This window comes from Lepidochelys kempii, chromosome 6 (assembly GCF_965140265.1).
Source record: "Lepidochelys kempii isolate rLepKem1 chromosome 6, rLepKem1.hap2, whole genome shotgun sequence".
In the NCBI taxonomy this organism is placed as follows: domain Eukaryota; kingdom Metazoa; phylum Chordata; order Testudines; family Cheloniidae; genus Lepidochelys; species Lepidochelys kempii.
The window spans coordinates 424,645-444,587 of NC_133261.1; the positions used below are offsets into that span (position 1 = coordinate 424,645).

The 19,943-nt window shown below is 66.5% G+C and overlaps 2 protein-coding genes across 2 annotated transcripts in view; both read left to right on the plus strand.

Annotated features, from left to right (window-relative positions):
* LOC140912251 (ADP-ribosylhydrolase ARH1-like) overlaps positions 1-4,484 on the plus strand; it is a 7,724-nt gene extending 3,240 nt beyond the window's left edge. The window contains exons 7-8 of the mRNA XM_073346400.1: positions 333-624; positions 2,814-4,484. Coding sequence (XP_073202501.1) covers positions 333-624; positions 2,814-2,977 — 456 coding nt within the window. The 3' untranslated portion in view covers positions 2,978-4,484. The remainder of the gene's footprint in view (positions 1-332; positions 625-2,813) is intronic.
* Positions 4,485-5,668: 1,184 nt separating this feature from the next.
* On the plus strand, positions 5,669-10,620 carry LOC140912249 (calcium-binding protein 5). Its single transcript, XM_073346399.1, has 6 exons — positions 5,669-6,123; positions 6,469-6,499; positions 7,101-7,244; positions 8,544-8,653; positions 9,728-9,875; positions 10,247-10,620. Exons 1-6 carry the CDS (start codon positions 6,061-6,063, stop codon positions 10,270-10,272), a joined length of 522 nt encoding a protein of 173 aa, XP_073202500.1. The 5' UTR covers positions 5,669-6,060; the 3' UTR covers positions 10,273-10,620.
* The last annotated feature ends 9,323 nt before the right edge of the window (positions 10,621-19,943 follow it).

A 19,943-nucleotide genomic window follows, 5' to 3' on the forward strand; every position in this document is an offset into this window, starting at 1 on the left:
ACGCGCTATCTCAGAGTGGGGGGCCCAGCCCAGGATGGTGTATGGGAAAGGGGGGCGCAGACCCCCGGGCGAATCTGGGGGGGCCCAGCCCAGGATGGTGTATGGGAAAGGGGGGCCACAGACCCCCGGGCGAGTCTGGGGGGTCCCAGCCCAGGATGGTGTATGGGAAAGGGGGGGCGCAGACCCCCGGGCGAGTCTGGGGGGGCCCAGCCCAGGATGGTGTATGGGAAAGGGGGGGCGCAGACCCCCGGGCGAGTCTGGGGGGGCCCAGGCCAGGATGGTGTATGGGAAAGGGGGGCGCAGACCCCCGGGGGGGCCAAGCGAGGTGCCAGGCGCAGGGCGGGGGACAGGAAAGGGGGGCGAGGCCGGGGGTGGGGTCGGCGGCCTGGTCTCATCCCTGCCCCCGCAGGTACCTGGCTGAGCGGGGCCTGGCCGAAAGACACGGCCCCCCGCGGTTCCCCCCCCGCTACGGCCCGGCGGAGCGCGACGGCATCTACCAGACCTTCAGCCTGGAGGGCTGGGCGGGGCGCAGCGGGCATGACGCCCCCATGATCGCCTACGACGCGCTGCTGGGCTCTGGCGACCGCTGGGACGAGCTCTGCAGCCGGGCCATGTTCCATGGGGGTGAGTCCGGCCACCCCAGAGCCAGCCGCATCCCCGGCCCCGCCGCCACGCCCCAGAGCCCTGCCACGCCCCAGAGCCAGCCGCATCCCCGGCCCCGCCGCCGCGCCCCAGAGCCCTGCCACGCCCCAGAGCCAGCCGCATCCCCGGCCCCGCCGCCGCGCCCCAGAGCCCTGCCACGCCCCAGAGCCAGCCGCATCCCCGGCCCCGCCGCCGCGCCCCAGAGCCCTGCCACGCCCCAGAGCCAGCCGCATCCCCGGCCCCGCCGCCGCACCCCAGAGCCCTGCCACGCCCCAGAGCCAGCCACATCCCCGGCCCCGCCACCGCGTCCCAGAGCCCTGGCACGCCCCAGAGCCAGACACATCCCCGGTCCCGCCGCCGCACCCCAGAGCCCTGCCACGCCCCAGAGCCAGCCGCATCCCCGGCCCCGCCGCCGCACCCCAGAGCCCTGCCACGCCCCAGAGCCAGCCGCATCCCCGGCCCCAACATGCCCCAGAGCCCTGGCACGCCCCAGAGCCAGCCGCATCCCCGGCCCCGCTGCCACGCCCCAGAGCCCTGCCACGCCCCAGAGCCAGCCGCATCCCTGGCCCCAACATGCCCCAGAGCCAGCCGCATCCAAACTCTGCTCCCTGTATAACCAGCCCCCTCTGTCCTGTCCCAGAGCCATTCACATGCTGATCTTCATAAAACAAGCCCCTGCGGCCATGGGGAGGGCGCCTCCCTCTGGCTGCTCCGGGGACAGACGCCCCCCAGGTCCGACGCCCCCTCCTGCTGCTGGCCCGGGCGGCCGTGCAGTATCCGGCCTCGGGGCTGGTGGGGAACCCGGCCGAGCCCCGGGACCCAACTGGCTCCCGCCCAGGCCTGCACGGTCCCAATCCTCGGTCCTGCTTCGCCAGCATCAGGCTTTCCCCCACCCCGTCCTCTGGGGGCGCCCTGCCAGGGGGCTGCTGGTTCCCCACGGCTTCCTCTGGGGGCGCCCTGCGGCTGGGGAGGGACCGCGGCTGCCCCTGCCGCCCGCACTCAGCTCACCCTGCACCTGCTCCTGCCCTGCGGGTGCGGGGCTCCAGCCTGGGCCAAGCCGGCCAGTCCCCCCCGGCCCAGCGACCCTGACCCACGAGGTGAGCGGTGGAGTGAACCTCCCAGCACACACCATTGCCAGCACCCCGCCCCAGAGCCAGCCGCATCCTGACCCCGATGCCAAGTGTACACAGCTCCCACCGCCCCACCCCAGACTCAGCTGCATCCCAGCCCTAAGGCCAGTATACAGAGCTCCTGACGCCCCACCCCAAACCAGCCACATTCCAGCCCCCATGCCAGTAAACACAGCCTCCCGCGTCCCGCCCCAGAGCCAGCCGCATCCTGGCCCCGATGCCGGTATACACAGCCCCCCGCGTCCCGCCCCAGAGCCAGCCGCATCCTGACCCTGATGCCAAGTGTACACAGCTCCCACCGCCCCACCCCAGACTCAGCTGCATCCCAGCCCTAAGGCCAGTATACAGAGCTCCTGACGCCCCACCCCAAACCAGCCACATTCCAGCCCCCATGCCAGTAAACACAGCCTCCCGCGTCCCGCCCCAGAGCCAGCCGCATCCTGGCCCCGATGCCGGTATACACAGCCCCCCGCGTCCCGCCCCAGAGCCAGCCGCATCCTGGCCCCGATGCCGGTATACACAGCTCCCTGCCCCACAGCCCCACCTATACACTGTGCCCTGCCCCACAGCCAGCCGCATCTCAGCCCCAGTATACACAGCCCCCGGCACCCTGCCCCAGAGCCAGCTGCATCCCGATGCCAGTATACACAGCTCGTGGCCCCAGAGACTCCTCCACTCCCTTGGCTCTCTCACCCCGCTTGACCCCAGCCAGACTCTCCCAGCCAGGGCAGGGCCCAGGGCAACCCCCTGACCTCATTCTCCTTCCCGGCCAACCTCCCTGCCCCCTCCAGGGACTGAACCCCCCCAGACCTCCCCCACAGCTGGGGCATGGCAGGTTAATTGGCCCCGTCTGACCCACATTGACCCACGCAGGGCTCATGTGGGGCAAACAGCCCATTGCAGGATCCCTGGGTGTCCCGCCCCCACCCCAGAGGGGCCCCATCCCAGCTCCGGGCAAGGAGCTGCCCCGCCCCGGGGGGCCCCTGGGTGCCCTGCCCCCCCCAGGGGGGCCGCGTCTCACCTGTGCCCATCTCCCTGCAGGAGACAGCGACTCGACAGGCGTCATTGCGGGGTGCTGCTGGGGGCTGGCGTACGGGCTGGCCGGGGTCCCCGAGGGGAATCACCGACACCTGGAGTACCGGCAGCGCATGGAGGCAGCCGCCGACCGGATCCACGCCCTGGCCTGGGGGGAGAGCGCCCCGTGAGCGGGGAGACCCCCCCCGAGCGCCCCACTCCCCCGGCACTGGCTACTGCTCTCAGCCCGGACACCTGGGTTCTTTCTTAACCCCCCCTCCACCCCCCCAGCCTCTGACACCCCAGCCTCTCACCCTGCACTCAACAGCCAACCCCACCGCAGGCCAGGGCTGGATTTGGGGGGTCCCCCATTCCCCAGACATGTGGGGGAGGGGCAACAAATTCCCATCCCCCCCAGTGCACCCTCCTGGCCCCCCATGAGCCACAGGGCCCCAACCACTAGCACCTCCTACTGCTGCCTCCAGGACCTCAGGGTCCTGCCTCCAGGGTCTCCTGGGTCACCCTCCTGCCTCCTGCCTTCCCGTGCCAGCAGGGGTCATTTCGGGGGGGCCCGGGGCCCATGCCAAGGAGCAGGCACCCCCGGAGGCTGGGCGAGGCCGGCATGCAGGGGAGGAGTGGCTGGAACCCAGGAGTCCTGATCCCTGCAGCGCATCCCTGATCCCAGCACTGCCTGCCAGGGAAGGGCCCCCCGAGCCCCCCACGTCGGCTGCCTGCTGTGCTGTACCCCCCTGGCCCGGCTCCGCAACCCCCCTGGGGCCACCTGCCACAGGCCTTTTGCCCCCAGGCCCCGGCTGCTGGGGGCCAGCCCACCAGGAACCCAGGCCCCCCTCTGCTCCAAGGGCTCTGCCCCCAAACCTGTTACAGCCTCCCCAGGGGGGCCTGCCACCCCCAGTGTTGTGCTCAGCCCCGCCCCACCCGGCTGGGCCCCATCAGCCATTAACCCGGCTCCGATCAGCACGCGACCCCGCTGAGGTCACTCAATCAGGGTGAGCTGCGAACAGACCAGGGCAGACAGACCCCACACGCTGGGGGATATTCCAGGACCTAGATTTCCCCAGCCAGCCCAAACCAGCCTCTGTCTGACCTCCCTGGGTACTCAGGAGTCCAAACGACGCAGTTCCTGTAACGTGCCCGGCCTCAGGCCTCCATCTGGACACCCCGGACAGTCTCTACACCAAAGACTAAATGGACACAAATTTGACATCAGGAATCATAACATTCAAAAACCAGTCGGAGAACACTTCAACCTCCCTGGTCATTCAATAACAGACCTGAAAGTGGCAATTCTTCAACGAAAAAACTTCAAAAACAGACTCCAACGAGAGACTGCAGAACTGGAATTAATTTGCAAACTGGACACCATCAGATTAGGCCTGAATAGAGACTGGGAGTGGCTGGGTCATTACAAAACCTAAACTTAATTTCCCCCTACTGTTACTCACTCCTTCTTGTCAACTGGCTGTAATGGGCCACTCTCTTACCACTTCAAAAGTGATTTTTCCTCCCATGGAATCCTGCTGTTAATTGATTTATCTCATTAGACTGACCTCCCACTTGGTAAAGCAACCCCCATCGTGTATTTATACCTGCTCCTGTATTTTCACTCCGTGCATCTGATGAAGTGGGTTCTAGCCCACGAAAGCTTATGCCCAAATAAATGCGTTAGTCTCCAAGGTGCCACAAGGACGCCTCGTTGTTTTTGCTGCTACAGACTAACACAGCTGCCCCTCGGAAACCTGTCGGATGTGATGACGATTACAGAAAATCTTCTCTCATCATATCAAAGAGAAGGTCCTCCCAATCCCAAAGGATCAGCCACACACCCAGGTCCAATGATAACTTAGATCTTACCCCAAATACAGGCTTACAGCCAATTCTTACTAACTAAACTAACATTTATTAAAAAGAAAAGATCGATACCCAGACAGGCTTGAGTTCAATTCTTGAGGTCCAGCAGAGACGAGCCTGGAGCAGCCAAAAGTCCGTTTGGAAACAGTCCAGAGGTTACAGCCCAACGTCCACACTCAGGGCGACTCCAGTCAGCGGCTGGGGGTGTCAATCCTTACGGCTCAGGGTCTCCCCTCCTGAGCCCCAAGGCAGACCTGCGCTGAGGAAGGATCGTGTCCCAGGGTCTGGAGACATTTCCAGCAGCCTCGAGGCCTGAGGAAACACCCGGCTTGACTTCCCTTCTCCCAGACAGGCTGGCAATTAGCCCGGGGCCACTTACCCACCACCAGTCCGGACACAGGCCACCACAACCCTCCCAGGGACCAGACAATGACCCGGGTGTCACGGAGTGTGGGGGAGTCCAGGCCCTGCACCCCTCTTCCTGGGATTCCCTGAGACTCTCAGCCAGCCAGTAAAACGGAAGGTTTATTGCACCACAGGAACACAGTCCAAAACAGAGCTTGTGGGTACACCCAGGACCCCTCAGTCAAGTCCTTCTGGAGGAGCAGGGAGCTCAGACCCCAGCCCTGGGGTTCCCTGCGTTCCTCCACCCAGCCCCAAACTGAAACTAAACCCCCCCAGCAGGCCCCCTCCTGCAGCCTCTGTTCACATTCCCGGGCAGAGGTGTTACCTCCCCATCCCGGCTCAGGTGACAGGCTCTCAGGTCTCCCCTCCCCAGGGCACAGTCCCAGGTCAACACTCCCCCCTCCCTGCTGCCTCACATCGGGTCACTCCAGCGTCCTCCTCAATGAATCAAAGCCGTGGTAATAGACAAGACTCGTTTGCTGACACCACAAGGCCTGAGCACACAGCCCCCTTCTCTCTCTCACAAGGCCGGCTGCATTTCACAGCTCTCTCCATTGCCATCTCTTCCTAACCAGTCTCTAAAGTTCGGCCAGGGGTCAGGTCAGTCTGGGAGATAATTAACTTTTTCTGGCCCTGTCACCTTTCAGTGTGATATTATATTACACTCCTAACGCCACTCCTCTCCACCCCACCAAGTCCTTGAGGGCTGGGAGTGAACCCAGGAGTCCTGGCTCTCAGCCCTCCCTGCTCTAACCACCAGACCCCACTCCCCTCCCAGAGCCAGGAGTGAACCCAGGAGCCCGGGCTCCCAGCCCTTGTGCCAGCTAGCAGATGTTGGCAGGGCGGATTTATTCAGCAGCTGTCCTGGTTGGGATGGTGATAGGTCGTGGGGGTGAGGATAATCCCCTGACGTGGGAGCAACTATAAACCCCCACCCCAGCCTGGCACAGCCGCCCCCTCCTCTAGCCACGGCTCTGGCTCCGGGGCGGCAGCCGGCACCATGCAGAACGCCCTGGGGCCCGCCTGCATCTTCCTGCGCAAGGGCATCGCCGAGAAGCATGGGGTCAGACACCTGGTTCTCTGTGAGGGGAGCAGGGGGGCTGGGAGCCAGGACGCCTGGGTTCTCTCCCCAGCTCTGGGAGGGGAGTGGGGGCTGGTGGGTTAGAGCTGGGTGGGTGCGGGGAGCCAGGACACCTGGGTTCTCTCCCCGGCTCTGTGAGGGGAATGGGGGACTGGTGGGTTAGATCTGGGAGATGGGGAGCCAGGACTCCTGGGTTCTTTCCCCGGCTCTGGGAGGGGAGTGGGGCCTGGTGGGTTAGAGCTGGGGGAGGAGGCCGAGAGTCCGGACACCTGGGTTCTCTCCCCAGCAGGACCGGGCTGGGTCCCTGAGTGTGTCTCTTTATTCCAGCACCGGGAGCTGGGAGCAGACGAAATTGAAGGTAAGACGCCCATGGGAGGGGAGTGGGATCTAGCGATTAAAGCAGGGAAGGAGGGGTGGGGCTGTGAGCCCGGACGCCTGGGTTCTCATTGCAGCGCAAAGGGGAGAGGGGTCTAGTAGGTCGGTACACAGGTGCCGGGACGCAGGAGCCCCCCGTACTAGCCCCAACCCCAGAGGAACACAGGTGCTGCAGGAATCCCAGGTCTCCTGGGTCCTGGGCTGCGGTGGGGAGCGGGCAGCACTCCTGGGTTCTCCCCCCCAGGGGCTCAGGGCGGCGGGTTCCCCCCCACGGAGCGGGCTCAGCATGGCAGGGGGGACTCAGCAAGGCAGGTTCCCCCCAATGGAGGGGGCTCAGGACAGTGTGTTCCCCCCCACAGAGGGGGCTCAGCACAGTGCTCAGGGTGGCAGGTTCCCCCCCATGGAGGGGGCTCAGCCCAGCGGGGGGGCTCAGCCTGGCGGGTTCCCCCCCGGGGGCTCAGGGTGGCGGATTCCCCCCCACGGAGGGGGCTCAGCACAGCAGGGGGGCTCAGGATGGCAGGGTCCCCCCCATGTAGGGGGCTCAGCCCGGCGGGGGGGCTCAGCCCAGCGGGTTCCCTCGGCAGAGCTGCGCGAGGCCTTCGCGGAGTTCGACAAGGACAAGGACGGGCTGATCGGCTGCAAGGACCTGGGCACCCTGATGCGCTCCATGGGCTACATGCCCACCGAGATGGAGCTCATCGAGCTCTCCCAGCAGATCAACATGAACCGTGAGCCAGGGGCTGCCCAGGGGATGGGGGCGGGGCTCCGAGCAGGGGGGGGCCCAGGGGATGGGGGCGGGGCTCCGAGCAGGGGGGGGCCTAGGGGATGGGGGCGGGGCTCTGAGCAGCGGGGGGCCATGGGGATGGGGGCGGGGCTCCGAGCAGGGGGGGGCCTAGGGGATGGGGGCGGGGCTCCGAGCAGGGGGGGGCCTAGGGGATGGGGGCGGGGCTCTGAGCAGGGGGGTGCCCGGGAGGGGGCGGGGCTCTGAGCAGGGGGGTGCCTGGGAGGGGGTGGGGCTCCTAGCAGGGCAGGGCTCTGAGCAGGGGGGTGCCCGGGAGGGGGCGGGGCTCCGAGCAGGGGGGGGCCTAGGGGATGGGGGCGGGGCTCTGAGCAGGGCGGGGCTCTGAGCAGGGGGGTGCCCGGGAGGGGGCGGGGCTCCGAGCAGGGCGGGGCTCTGAGCAGGGGGATGCCCGGGAGGGGGCGGGGCTCTGAGCAGGGGGGGGCCCTAGGGGATGGGGGCGGGGCTCTGAGCAGGGGGGTGCCCGGGAGGGGGCGGGGCTCTGAGCAGGGCGGGGCTCTGAGCAGGGGGGTGCCCGGGAGGGGGCGGGGCTCCGAGCAGGGGGGGGCCTAGGGGATGGGGGCGGGGCTCTGAGCAGGGGGGTGCCCAGGAGGGGGCGGGGCTCTGAGTAGGGCGGGGCTCTGAGCAGGGGGGTGCCCGGGAGGGGGCGGGGCTCCGAGCAGGGCGGGGCTCTGAGCAGGGGGGGTGCCCGGGAGGGGGCGGGGCTCCGAGCAGGGGGGGGCCTAGGGGTTGGGGGCGGGGCTCTGAGCAGGGGGTGCCCGGGAGGGGGCGGGGCTCCAAGCAGGGCGGGGCTCTGAGCAGGGGGGTGCCCGGGAGGGGGCGGGGCTCCGAGCAGGGCGGGGCTCTGAGCAGGGGGGTGCGGCTCCGAGCAGGGCGGGGCTCTGAGCAGGGGGTGCCTGGGAGGGGGCGGGGCTCTGAGCAGGGGGGTGCCCGGGAGGGGGCGGGGCTCCGAGCAGGGCGGGGCTCTGAGCAGGGGGGTGCCCGGGAGGGGGCGGGGCTCCGAGCAGGGCGGGGCTCTGAGCAGGGGGTGCCCGGGAGGGGGCGGGGCTCTGAGTAGGGCGGGGCTCCAAGCAGGGGGGGCCTAGGGGTTGGGGGCGGGGCTCTGAGCAGGGGGTGCCCGGGAGGGGGCGGGGCTCCGAGCAGGGTGGGGCTCTGAGCAGGGGGGTGCCCGGAAGGGGGCGGGGCTCCGAGCAGGGCACCCCCGTCTGACACCAGCCTCCTGTTGCAGTGGGGGGCCGGGTGGATTTCGAAGACTTCGTGGAGCTGATGACACCCAAGCTGCTGGCCGAGACTGCTGGGATGATTGGGCTGCAGGAGATGAGGGACGCCTTCAAGGAGGTGAGGGAGAGAGAACCCAGGTGCCCGGGCTCCCAGCCCCCGGCTCTAAGCCCCCTCCCAGGGCCAGGAGAGAACCCAGGCGTCCAGGCTCCCAGCCCCCGGCTCTAAGCCCCCTCTGTCATGGAGTCCCTGGGCGATGCTCTGGACCTGCTCCCTCCGGAGCCGGGCAGGACTCTGGGGCAGTCTCCTCTCGGGGAGCAGCCTGTCTGCAGGACACACAGCTCACCCGGCTCCACCTTCCTGGGTCTGACCTCGGAGCATTCAGCCTCCTCTGCCCCTCCGGGCGCTTCCCACAGCCAGTCCGCCCAGGCAGGGTTCTGGGGAAGCCAGAGGGTCCTGCCCCCCAACTCCGCAGTCAGACGGGACTCTCAGCCAGCCAGGAAAACAGAAGGTTTATTAGACGACAGGAACATGGTCTAACACAGAGCTTGTAGGTGCAGAGAACGGGACCCCTCAGCTGGGTCCATTTTGGGGGGCAGTGAGCCAGACAACCACGTCTGCCCTTCACTCCATGTCCCAGCCAGCCCCAAACTGAAACTCCCTCCACCCCCCCCTCCTCTGGGCTTTGTCCCTTTCCCGGGCCAGGAGGTCACCGGATTCCTTTGTTCTCCAACCCTTTAGCTCTCACCTTGCAGGGGGGAAGGGCCCAGGCCATCAGTGGCCAGGAAACAGGGTGTCGGCCATTCTCTGTGTCCAGACCCCTGCACACACCGGCCCTCTAGGGCTCTGCAAGGATCATACACCCTTACCCCACCCCCTAGATACTTAGGAAATGCCTAGGGGAAACTGAGGCACCCCCCACACTATTCAGAGGAAACATTAAGAACAGTCCCACTTCATCACACCCTCCCAGGGCCAGGAGAGAACCCAGGCGTCCGGGCTCCCAGCCCCTGGCTCTAACCCCCCTCCCAGGGCCAAGCGAGAACCCAGGCGTCCGGGCTTCCAGCGCCCAGCTCTAACCCTCCTCCCAGAGCTGGTATAGAACCCAGGCATCCTGACTTCCAGCCCCCACCCACCTGAGCCGGGGATAGGACCCAGGAGTCCTGACGGCTGCTCCCCCCCGCCCCCCTGCAGTTTGACACCAACGGGGACGGGGAGATCACACTGGACGAGCTGCAGCTGGCCATGCAGCGTCTCATGGGCGAGCGGCTCACCCTGCGCGAGATCAGCGACGTGGTCAAGGAGGCCGACATCAACGGGGACGGGACCGTCGACTTCGAGGGTGCGTGGGGCGCCCGGGGGGATTGTGGGTAATCTGCCCCCCTGGCTGGGACCTGAGCCGTCCCCCATGGGGGCTGAAGGGACAGGGCCGTATCCTACACCCTGTGGGCTGGGGCGCCTGGCAAGGGACTGTGGGTAATGTGCCGCCCGGCCAGAGCCCACGTGGCCAGCGTGGGTCAGGCCCCATGGCCCTGGCAGGGATGTGGGCTGGCGTTGGAGGGTCATGGCCTGCCAGCTCTAAGAGGGGACTGTGTGTGACTTGGCGTGAGTGGCGCAGGTCTTCCTGGGGGCTGGGATCCCCTGGGGGGCGGCTCCGTGGGGCTGGGATCCCCCACCCCAGGCATCAGTACTAATGGGGTCTTTCCCCTGCAGAGTTCGTGAAGATGATGTCACGCTGAGGGGACTGAGCCGCCCCGAGATCAGAGACTGACCTTGGCGGGGGGTCGAGCCCCAACTGGCTGTCGAGACACCACCACGAGTGACCCCCAAATCACTGCCTCCAGTCCCCCCCACCGTCCCTACCAACTATCCCCCGACCCTTCCATGCCTTCCCCCACACCATGTCCCCCCAGACCTCCAGCCCCCCCCATCGCTCGCACACCTCCCCCTGCACTCCCCACGGCCCTTCCCTTCCTGTCCCTCTCCTCTGCCCCACGGCTCTCTGGATCCCACCATCCCCCCAGCTCTCCTCCCCAGGCCCTTCCATCACAGACACGCAGCCCTTGTGTACAATAAAAGCCGTGCGTTGAACCCAGGCACCCGAGGGAGGCTTTCTTGGCCAAGGGATCACGCTTACAACCCGGCAGCGGGACCCGGGGGGGCCAGCCAGAGCGCAGGGCGAAGGGCTTAGAGATGATAATCACAGCCCGTGGGGACAACATATGGATGGGAATAACCGGCTTAGCGTGGGTAGCTGGGGGGGCAGGGCTGGGCTGGCAGGGGCTGCGGGTCGGGAGGGAGGGGCACCGGCAGGGCTGGGGGGCAAGGCTGGGCTGGCAGGAGCTGCGGGTCGGGAGGGAGGGGCACCGGCAGGGCTGGGGGGCAAGGCTGGGCTGGCAGGGGGCTGCGGGTCGGGAGGGAGGGGCACCGGCAGGGCTGGGGGGCAAGGCTGGGCTAGCAGGGGCTGCGGGTCGGGAGGGAGGGGCACCGGCAGAGCTGGGGGGCAGGGCTGGGGTAGCAGCGGCTGCGGGTCGGGAGGGAGGGAGGGGCACCGGCAGGGCTGGGGGGCAGGGCTGGGCTAGCAGGGGCTGCGGGTCGGAAGGGAGGGGCACCGGCATGGGGGTCCCGTCCCCCTGTCCTCCCCAGGCGAAGCTGTCTGTCATTAGAGGGTGAGATTAAATTGCAGCTTCAGCTCCAATCCTGGGAGCTTTTAATCCGGAAATATCGTTAAATGAAACGAGCAGCCGAGCTGGATAATCCCCCCGACGCCCTGGGATTGCTCCCCGCACCTGGGTGGCCTGGGGCTGAGGGGGCTGGAAGGCTGAGATCGGGGCGGTGGGAGGGTCCGTGTATCTGTGGCACTGCAGGAAGATGGACGTACCCGCAGCCCCCTGCCAGCCCGATCTCGCTCCCCAGGGGTCCGCGCCGCGCCCGGCCCGAGGGGGCCCCCGATCTCGCTCCCCGGGGGTCCGCACCGCGCCCGGCCCGAGGGGGCCCCCGATCTCGCTCCCCGGGGGTCCGCACCGCGCCCGGCCCGATGGGGCCCCCGGTCTCGCTCCCCGGGGGTCTGCGCCACGCCCGGCCCGATGGGGCCCCCGGTCTCGCTCCCCGGGGGTCCGCGCCGCGCCCGGCCCGAGGGGGCCCCCGGTCTCGCTCCATCCCCAGTGACGTGAGCAGTGGGATCCAATGCCCTGTGGCGGAGTTAAGGCCCTTGGGCTGAAGGGTCAGTTCACCCCAGGGCCCGGGCCGGGCTGCTGGCTCAGATTCAGGCCCCGATCCCCGGTGCTCTCACACCCGCTGGCCCTGCTCCCCAAGGCAGACCACGGAGGCTGGGACCCTGCAGAAGCAGGTAGCACGTAGGACAGTGGGGGCCCCCCATACACCGTGTGTCTCCCACTGTGAGTCCTGGAGAGAAGTGGGGGGAAGTGCTGGGAACTCCAGTGCAGGTCTGTGACCCAGGACTCCTGGGTTCTTTCCTGGGCCAGGGCCTGGAGGGCTAGAGCAGGGGGCCTGGGAGCCGGGACTCCTGGGTCCCAAGCGGCTCCCTGTGATGTTGTCAGAGGGTGGGCTCCAGCCGCTCGTTAGCGCTGATTGCAGCAGGGTGTGGCTGGGCAGTGCTGGGGGAGGGGCTATATCAGTCCCCTGTGGAGGCCAAGCAGGGAGCTAGGAAGCAGGGGAGGGGGTTTCCCTGGGGTGCAGGGTATCTTGCTCTGCTGGGTGCCTAGGGCCCCCCCTGGGTGAGCTCTCTGCACTGCTGCCCCAGCCAGGCGGGTCCCTCCTCTCCCTGGGCCGACCTGCCCCCTCAGCCATGGGCGAGTCCCCTGTGCGGGTGGAGGTGCTGACCCAGGTAAGGGGGAGGGCTTTGGGGGGTGACCTGTGCTGGGGAAGGAAGTGGTGATCCCTGAGGGGAGAGTGTCTGGAGAAGGGGTGACCCCTGGGCTGGGGGACCCCTGAGGATGCACAGCTGTGTCTGGGGCAGAAAGGCTCTGGACTGTGGGTGGGTGACCTCTATGGGGGTGACCCTAGGTGCTGGTGCCCCTCTAACCCCTCTCTTCCCCCCAGCTGCAGCACCACGGCATCCCCGCGGAGCAGATCACCTACCCTCGCGTCACTCTCTCCGCACCCTGGCGTCTCTGCGTCCGGCATAGCTCCCCGCAAGACCCCGCCGGGGCCCGGGTCACCCTGCTCGACCTGCGTGAGCCCCACGGCCCAGCCACCCGCAGCTGGCCCCTGCACCAGGCCCAGGGCGCCCTGGCCCACCCCAGCCAGCCCCTGCTGGCCCTACGAGGTACAGGAGGTCTCGAGGGGGCAGTGGGGCCAGACCCCCAGGCCAGGGAAGAGGGAGGGAGGGGTGTTCCGGGCTGACTGGTAATGGCATCCGCTCCCCATGGAGGTCCTGGCCTGACCCTCAGCCCCATGTCCTCACTGCACAACAATGGGGGTCCTCACCTCACCTCCCCCCTGGCTCAATTGACCCGCGTGGGGCTGGGCCCCGGGGCTCTGCCCCGTCTCGGCCCCGGGGCTCTGACCCGCCTGGGCCCCCAGCGGGCCGTGTGGCACAGGTGTTCGACGTGGCACAGCGCTGCCTGCGCTGGCAGTGGACGTTTGCCCACCCCCTGGAGTTCTGGGCGTGGCTGGAGCCCGAGACGCTGGCACTGGTGACGGAGAAGGAGGTGTTCCACTGGGCCCTCAGCCGTGAGCACGCTGCCGGGCACCCCCCGCTGGGGAGCTGCTGGGCGCCCTGGGAGGAGGGTGGGCTGGTCAATGGGGGGGCTAGCCTGGGGGCCTTGTGGGGGGGGGCTGGTTGGCATGGTTGGGGGGCAGGCAGGGGGTGCCACGGGAAGGGGGGGCTGGTGGGCGCGGGGGGGTTGGACAGGGGGTGTTGTGGGAAGGGGGGGCTGGTCAGCATGGGGGGGGTTGGACAGGGGGTGCTGTGGGAAGGGGGGGCTGGTTGGCACGGGGGTGCCACGGGAAGGGGGAAGCTGGTCGGCGTGGGGGGGGTTGGCACAGGGGTGCTGTGGGAAGGGGGGGCTGGTGGGCGCGGGGGGGTTGGCACAGGGGGTGCTGTGGGAAGGGGGGGCTGGTTGGCACGGGGGTGCCACGGGAAGGGGGAAGCTGGTCGGCATGGGGGGGGTTGGCACAGGGGTGCTGTGGGAAGGGGGGGCTGGTGGGCGCGGGGGGGTTGGCACAGGGGGTGCTGTGGGAAGGGGGGGCTGGTTGGCACGGGGGTGCCACGGGAAGGGGGAAGCTGGTCGGCGTGGGGGGGGGTTGGCACAGGGGTGCTGTGGGAAGGGGGGGCTGGTCGGCGTGGGGGGGTTGGCACAGGGGGTGCTGTGGGAAGGGGGGGCTGGTTGGCACGGGGGTGCCACGGGAATGGGGAAGCTGGTCGGCGTAGGGGGGGTTGGCACGGGGGTGTCGTGGGAAGGGGGGGCTGGTCGGCGTGGGGGGGGTTGGCACGGGGGTGCCGTGGGAAGGGGGGGCTGGTTGGTGTGGGGGGGTCGGGCGGGGGAAGGGCTGTGGGGGTGGGCGGAGGGCTCTCTCAGCTCCTAACTGGAGCCTCTACCCCCCTGGGCCGGCAGGCCCGAAGCCGCGGCACCAGTTCCGGCGCCATGAGCAGCTGCGGCGCACGGAGGTGGTGGGCTACCGGCGGGACGCCAGCGGGCTCTGGCTGGCGCTGTCCACCCTGGGCCTGGACCAGGTAAGGGCCTCCCCTCGCTTGCCGCCCCCAGGATCCCCGCGGCCCCTCTGCCCGGCTGACCCCGCCTCTCTCCCCAGAAGGGCCAGGTGGTGGGGCTGACCCAGCTGCACTGGCGGGGGGGGCGGCTCTCCCAGGTCATCGAGGCCCAGGCGGTGGGGCTGCCCCGGCACAGCTTCTCCAGGAACCCCCACCCCTCCTCCGCCCTGCTGGCCGCCGTCCGGCACGGCACGGAGCGCAACGGGCAGGTGCGTGGCAGGCTGGGGCGGGAGTGGAGGGGGGCTGGCTCCCGGAGGGTGTGGGTGGTGCCTGGGTGGGTGGGAGTGGAAAGGTGGGGCGGGCGGGGGGCAGGCAGGTGACAGACGGGGTCTGGGGAAGGGCTGCATCCGTCTGACCCCCCTCCGCCCCGCTCTCTCTCAGTTCCACGTGGTGGAGCTGGGCCCCCACCAGCCAGGGAACGCTGCCCTGCTCAGTGCCCGATCCAGCCTGGCCTTCAAGGGTGCCCAGCCCGGGGACTTCCCCAGCGCCGTGCAGGTGAGCAGGGTGTGGGGTGGGTCCCTGGGAGGGAAGGGAGGCTCTCTGGGGGTAGGTGGGTTGCTGGGGGTGCCTGCCAGCAGTGTGGGGCTCTCTGCGCGTGCGTGACCCCAGACCCTCCCCTCCCCTCCCCTCCCCGCAGTTTGCCCCGCGGCTGGGCCTGGCACTGGTGCTCACCAAGCACGCCCTGCTCTTCCTGGCCGACGTGGAGACCGCCCAGCCCCTGCACCGCGTCCAGCTGGCCTGGGACATCGTCTTCGCCACGGTGCCCGACCCCCCCCGGCACGGCCTCGTGGGGGTGTGCCGCAGCGGCAAGGTCAGCCGGGGGGCAGCCTGCCCTGGGGGGGAGGGGTCCTGCCTTGGGGTGTGGCTGTGATGGGGGCACAGGTGGGGAGGTGAGTGCCTGGGGGTGTGGCAGAACCACCCAGCTCCAGCCCCTGACAGCCCCTCTCTCCTTCCCTGCCCCCCTCTGCAGGTGCTGTCCGTCTCGCTGTGCCCAGACCCACTCCTGCAGCTGCTGTCGCGCCGCCCTGCCAGCCTCTATCTCACCCAGCGCCTGCTGCAGCTGGTGGGGCGGGCGCCGGGCCTGTGCAAAGTCAGCCCCCCAGCTGAGCCAGCCATGCCAGGGGGCCAGCCCAGACTGCAAGCCAGGGGGCTGGGGAGCAGGTGCTGGCAGGGCAGGGCAGGGGGGCTCTGTCAATAGTGTAACTCGTACTGTGCAGGGGTGGGAGGTGTCTGGCGCTGAGCTATGAAAGCAGGGGCCGGCCTGAGTCTCCCGTCAGCCCCAGGGCCTGGGAAAGGGAGGAGTCGGCCCGAGGTTCCCATCAGTGGGGATGAGGATGTGGTGGGGATGATTGGCACCTGTCTTGGGGGGCTGGGGTAGGAGACCCTCTCTGCAGCTCTCCTGTTACTGACTGGGGGGGCCCCCCCAGCTGCAATGTCCCTGCATCCTCCTCGGTTTTACAATAAACGGAAGAAGCAGGAGCCCTGGGCTGAGGCTGACCCCCAGCATCCAGCTGTGTGGGGGATGGGAGGGTGGGGATGTGTCTCTGGCTGGGAGTCCTTGGCCGGGGGCTCTGGCTAGATGCTGGGGGCGTGGGGGGGTGCCCTCTCATTGCACACAGCCCCCGGCTCTGGCCAGGCTATTTATTAGTGAACGAGGGGGTGGCAGATCTTGGCCATCTATCTCTTAGAGGGAGGCCCAAGCCCCCTTCCTCCTGCACCCCAGCTGTCCTGGTGCAGGGGCACGGTGCCACTCTCAGCTGCTGCGTGGGGCCAAGCTGTCCTCTTCTGCCGTGCTGCCCTAGACGGGGGAGCTGGGGTTAGTGGAGGGTGGCAGGGCAGGGGGAAGGTCCCCTTGCTGGGTGAGAGGGGCAGTGTCCCTACCTGCTCTGCTCTCTGCCCGCCGGCCGCCTGGCCCTGGCATCTCCCGTGCCCTTCAGCTCGTCAATGATCTCCTGCAGCAGGTCCAGCCTGGGGAGTAGGGGCGGGTTAGCAGGGAGGTAGGAGTGGTCCAGCCCCCCCCACAGGGTGTTCCCCACAGCTGCTGCAGCAAGTAGTGGCCGGCTCTCTCAAGCCACCCCCCTCCCCCCACGTTACACCCACTCTCCAGCCCCAGCACCCCTCACCTCCCTGCTACCTGCATGCCTCAGCCTGCAGCTGGGGCTGCTGGGTAAAACGTGGACCTGAGCCAAGGTCAAGCATGTGCACCCAATAGGGTGCTGCTCCCCATAACGTGTGCTCTAGGGTGGTTCTCCTTGGGGGACTGCAGCAGAGGCTGCTGGGTAAAATGCTGAGGGGAGCGCTGGCCTCTGCTTCCCACCCAATGCAGGGCTCCCTGGCCACTCACGACTGCAGGGTGCCAAAGGAGCTGTCCAGGGCGGGTTCATGGGCTGGCTTGGAGCATCCCAGGCCCTGCAGACAGACAAGGGGGGGGAGTCTGTGATGGTGGCAGACCTGGGGGGGGTTGTGGGGGGGCCCCTCTCCTCTCTCCCTTACCTGCTGCTGCTCCTGCGTTCGTACCCAGGCAGAGAAATCGATGAGGGTCTGCAGGGGACGACCCTCGGGCCCCGCACTGGCCCTGCTGTGCTCACCTGAGGAGGAGGGACCCGGTCAGTGTGGGACTCTGCCCTGGCCCGTGGGGGCTGCAGGAGTCAGTGGGGGAGGAGGGGCCCCAAATGGCGGGAGGGCGGGTGCTGGGCAGGCCTGGCAGGGGGAGGGTTAATAGCCATGGGGTGGGGGGCCAGCACTGCTGGGCAGGCACTGTGCTGCTCCTTAGTGCTGTCAGCCAGGCACCCCGGGATCCCAAAGTTGGCAGCGAGAGCAGCATGGCTGGGGCTCCGGGAGGGGGGCTGCCTGCTACCCACCATCCACAAAGCTCGGTGGAGCCCAGCCAGGGGAGACCCACCTGCTGTGCTCTAGTTGGGGGAGGCTGGGAGAAGTGTGACTCACCTGCTGGGGCCATGCGTGGCCGGCCAGACCCTTGCAGGGCCCCCAGGCTGCAGCATGCCTGTGGGGCCCCTGCTTGGCCAGCCCCACGCCTGCCGCAGCAGGGCCGGGCCGGGAGCGCCCCCTGGAGGCTGACAAAGTCCTGCAGGGCCTGGATGCCAGAGGCAAAGCGGTGCTCCAGGGTTTCCAGCGAAGCTTGGGCTTGATCGAGCAGGCAGGCCGAGGCCTGGAGGCTACTCACACAGGGCAGGGCTGGGGACCGGGCCGGCTCCTATGGGTAACACAGCCGGCGTTAGATGCTGGGGATAGGGGTGTAAAATCTGACGTCCTGACAAACTCAGTTAATACACTTTACCTACCCCTTAACGTTACCAGTTAGCTATCCCCTCAATGTTAACATATCTTTTCTCCTGTTGTAAGAGCACCCCAGCTCACAACTTCATTACAACCATTTGTAACTAACACACACATCAAGCCTCTTTACGCTTGTTTTCCCCAACACCCACAGCTTTATGCACCACAGAGGTAGGTTTATTGGCTGAGGTACCAGGCAGGTCATGGGTAAGCCTTACAACTGGCTTGTACCTCCCTGTGACGAAGTGGGAATATTCTTAATTTTCTCTCTGAACACTGTGTGGGTACCTCAGTTTCCCCCCATGCCTTTCTTAAGTAGCCAGGTGGTGAGATCAGGAGGTGTGATTGTTGTAGAGCCCTAGAGGGTCAGTGTGATGATGTTGGCACAGAAACTGACCGACACCCTGTCTCCTGGCCACTGATGGCCTGGGCCCCTCCTCTGCAAAGGTGCCAACGGAAGGTGTTGGAGAACAAAGAGATCAGGTGGCTTCCTGGCGCGAGAGAGAGAGAGAGCGCGCGCCAGGCTGGAGAGTTTCAGTTTGGAGCTGGCTGGGGAAAGCAAGGGAGGCCCAGACCTGGGGTCTGGCCTCCCTGGCTCCAAGATGGACCCCAGCTGAGGGGTCCTGTTCTCTGCACCTACAAGCTCTGTGTTAGACCATGTTCCTGTTGTCTAATAAACCTTCTGTTTTACGGGCTGGCTGAGAGTCCCGTCTGACTGCGGAGTTGGGGGGCAGGACTCTCTGGCTTCCCCAGGAGCCCCGCCTGGGTGGACTCGCTGTGGGAAGCGCACGGAGGGGCAGAGGACGCTGAATGCTCTGCGGTCAGACCCAGGAAGGTGGAAGCCGGGTTAGCTGTGTGTCCTGCAGACAGGCTGCTCACAGAAAGGAGACTTCCCCAGAGTCCTGACTGGCTTAGTAGGGAGCAGTTCCAGACCATTGCCCGGGGACCCCGTGACACTCCCCTTCCTTGGACATCACTTCCCCCTCTGCAGCGATATCTGCCATTGGGGGCTGTAGTGGGGCCTCACAGAGTAGCCTGATTCTAGGCCCTGGGTAGTTGATAAAAGTCGTTAAACCCCAATCATCAGATTCGTCACCAGAGACACTCTCCCCTTCATGTCTCTGTTCCGTCACAGCCAGACCATCCTCGTTCTGTGGAACCGCCGGATTGCTACTAGCAGAGTTAGTGGCCATATCTCTCCCAGGCTCTCTTCCAAGGAAACGTACCAACTACCCAATAGTCAACAAGTGTGACTACTACTGTCACGGGTTGTGAAATCTCTCCTTCCTTCTTCTCTCTGGAGCGTATGTATGGGAATCCCAGGTAGTTTCAGAACAACCTGATAGAGTTCTGATTTCCAGCTGTCTCCTGGCTTGTTCTTCCATTTTACTCCTGAGTTCCTTATCAAAACCCGGTCACTTGGGAATAGTTCTCGCTCTCTTATGCACCGGTCACATCAGGTCTTATTCTGTGTAGCAGTCTTCACTGCTGCATCCATAGCCAGTCAATAGGCGTTCCTCCTGTTCTTGCTTTAATTTCTTTACACATTGAAGGCATCAGGGCCCCCTCCATCCGGAGTCACTCCCAAACACATGTCCACAGGTAGTCTCGCTTCCCTCCCAAACGTCAGACAATGAGGGGAGAATCCAGGAGCATCCTTCCTGGCCCACTTATAAGTGTGTCTAGCTGTGAAACATGTTGGCTCCATTTCTGCTTTTCTATTGACCTGAGAGGCCCGAGCATGTTCAAAAGCGCCCTAGTGAAACGTTCTGGCTGGGGTCTCCTTGTAGTGATATGGTGAGGGCCGGGATTTCTTTGCCTCAATTAGTTGTAGTAATTCCTTGATAAGTTTAGTTGCAAAGTCACACCCCAGATCAGAGTGAACTCTGGAAGGCCAACAGAAGTGCACAAAGTGTTTGTCCAATACTATCTTGGCTAAAGTGGGAGCGTGCTGATCTGTCACGGGGACTGCTTGTGCTTACTGAGTGAAATGATCTGTTACCACTAATACGCTAGTGTTCCCTTCGTTCTCAGGGTTGAGGAACACACGAGATCCAGGGGTCCCTTGCTTTGGAGGTTAACTGGGCACATGGTTTGGGTAACATCTTCCAAGCTCAACAGCTGGCACCGTTCTTACCACTATTCCTCTATAACCCTCGCTAATCTGGGCCAATAGAACCTTCTATTCACCCTCCCAAGTGTCCGGTCTGCCCCAAAGTGCCCTCCTCCATCATGCAAGGACTTCAGCACCAGGTGATGATAATGGTGATGAAGTGAGTCACTCGTCTCTCGATAGAACAGGCCTCCTTTCCCCCCCAGAGCCCAGGCACAGGGCCCCCTTCCCCCCAGGGCTCAGCCGCTGGGGCCCTCCGGCCCAGA

Coding starts and splice junctions, on each gene's coding strand:
- LOC140912249 (XM_073346399.1), top strand. CDS start 6,061: ATGCAGAACGCCCTGGGGCCCGCCTGCATCTTCCTGCGCAAGGGCATC. Junction 6,500..7,100: donor GGGAGCAGACGAAATTGAAG/GTAAGACGCCCA, acceptor TTCCCTCGGCAG/AGCTGCGCGAGGCCTTCGCG. Junction 9,876..10,246: donor CGGGACCGTCGACTTCGAGG/GTGCGTGGGGCG, acceptor TTTCCCCTGCAG/AGTTCGTGAAGATGATGTCA.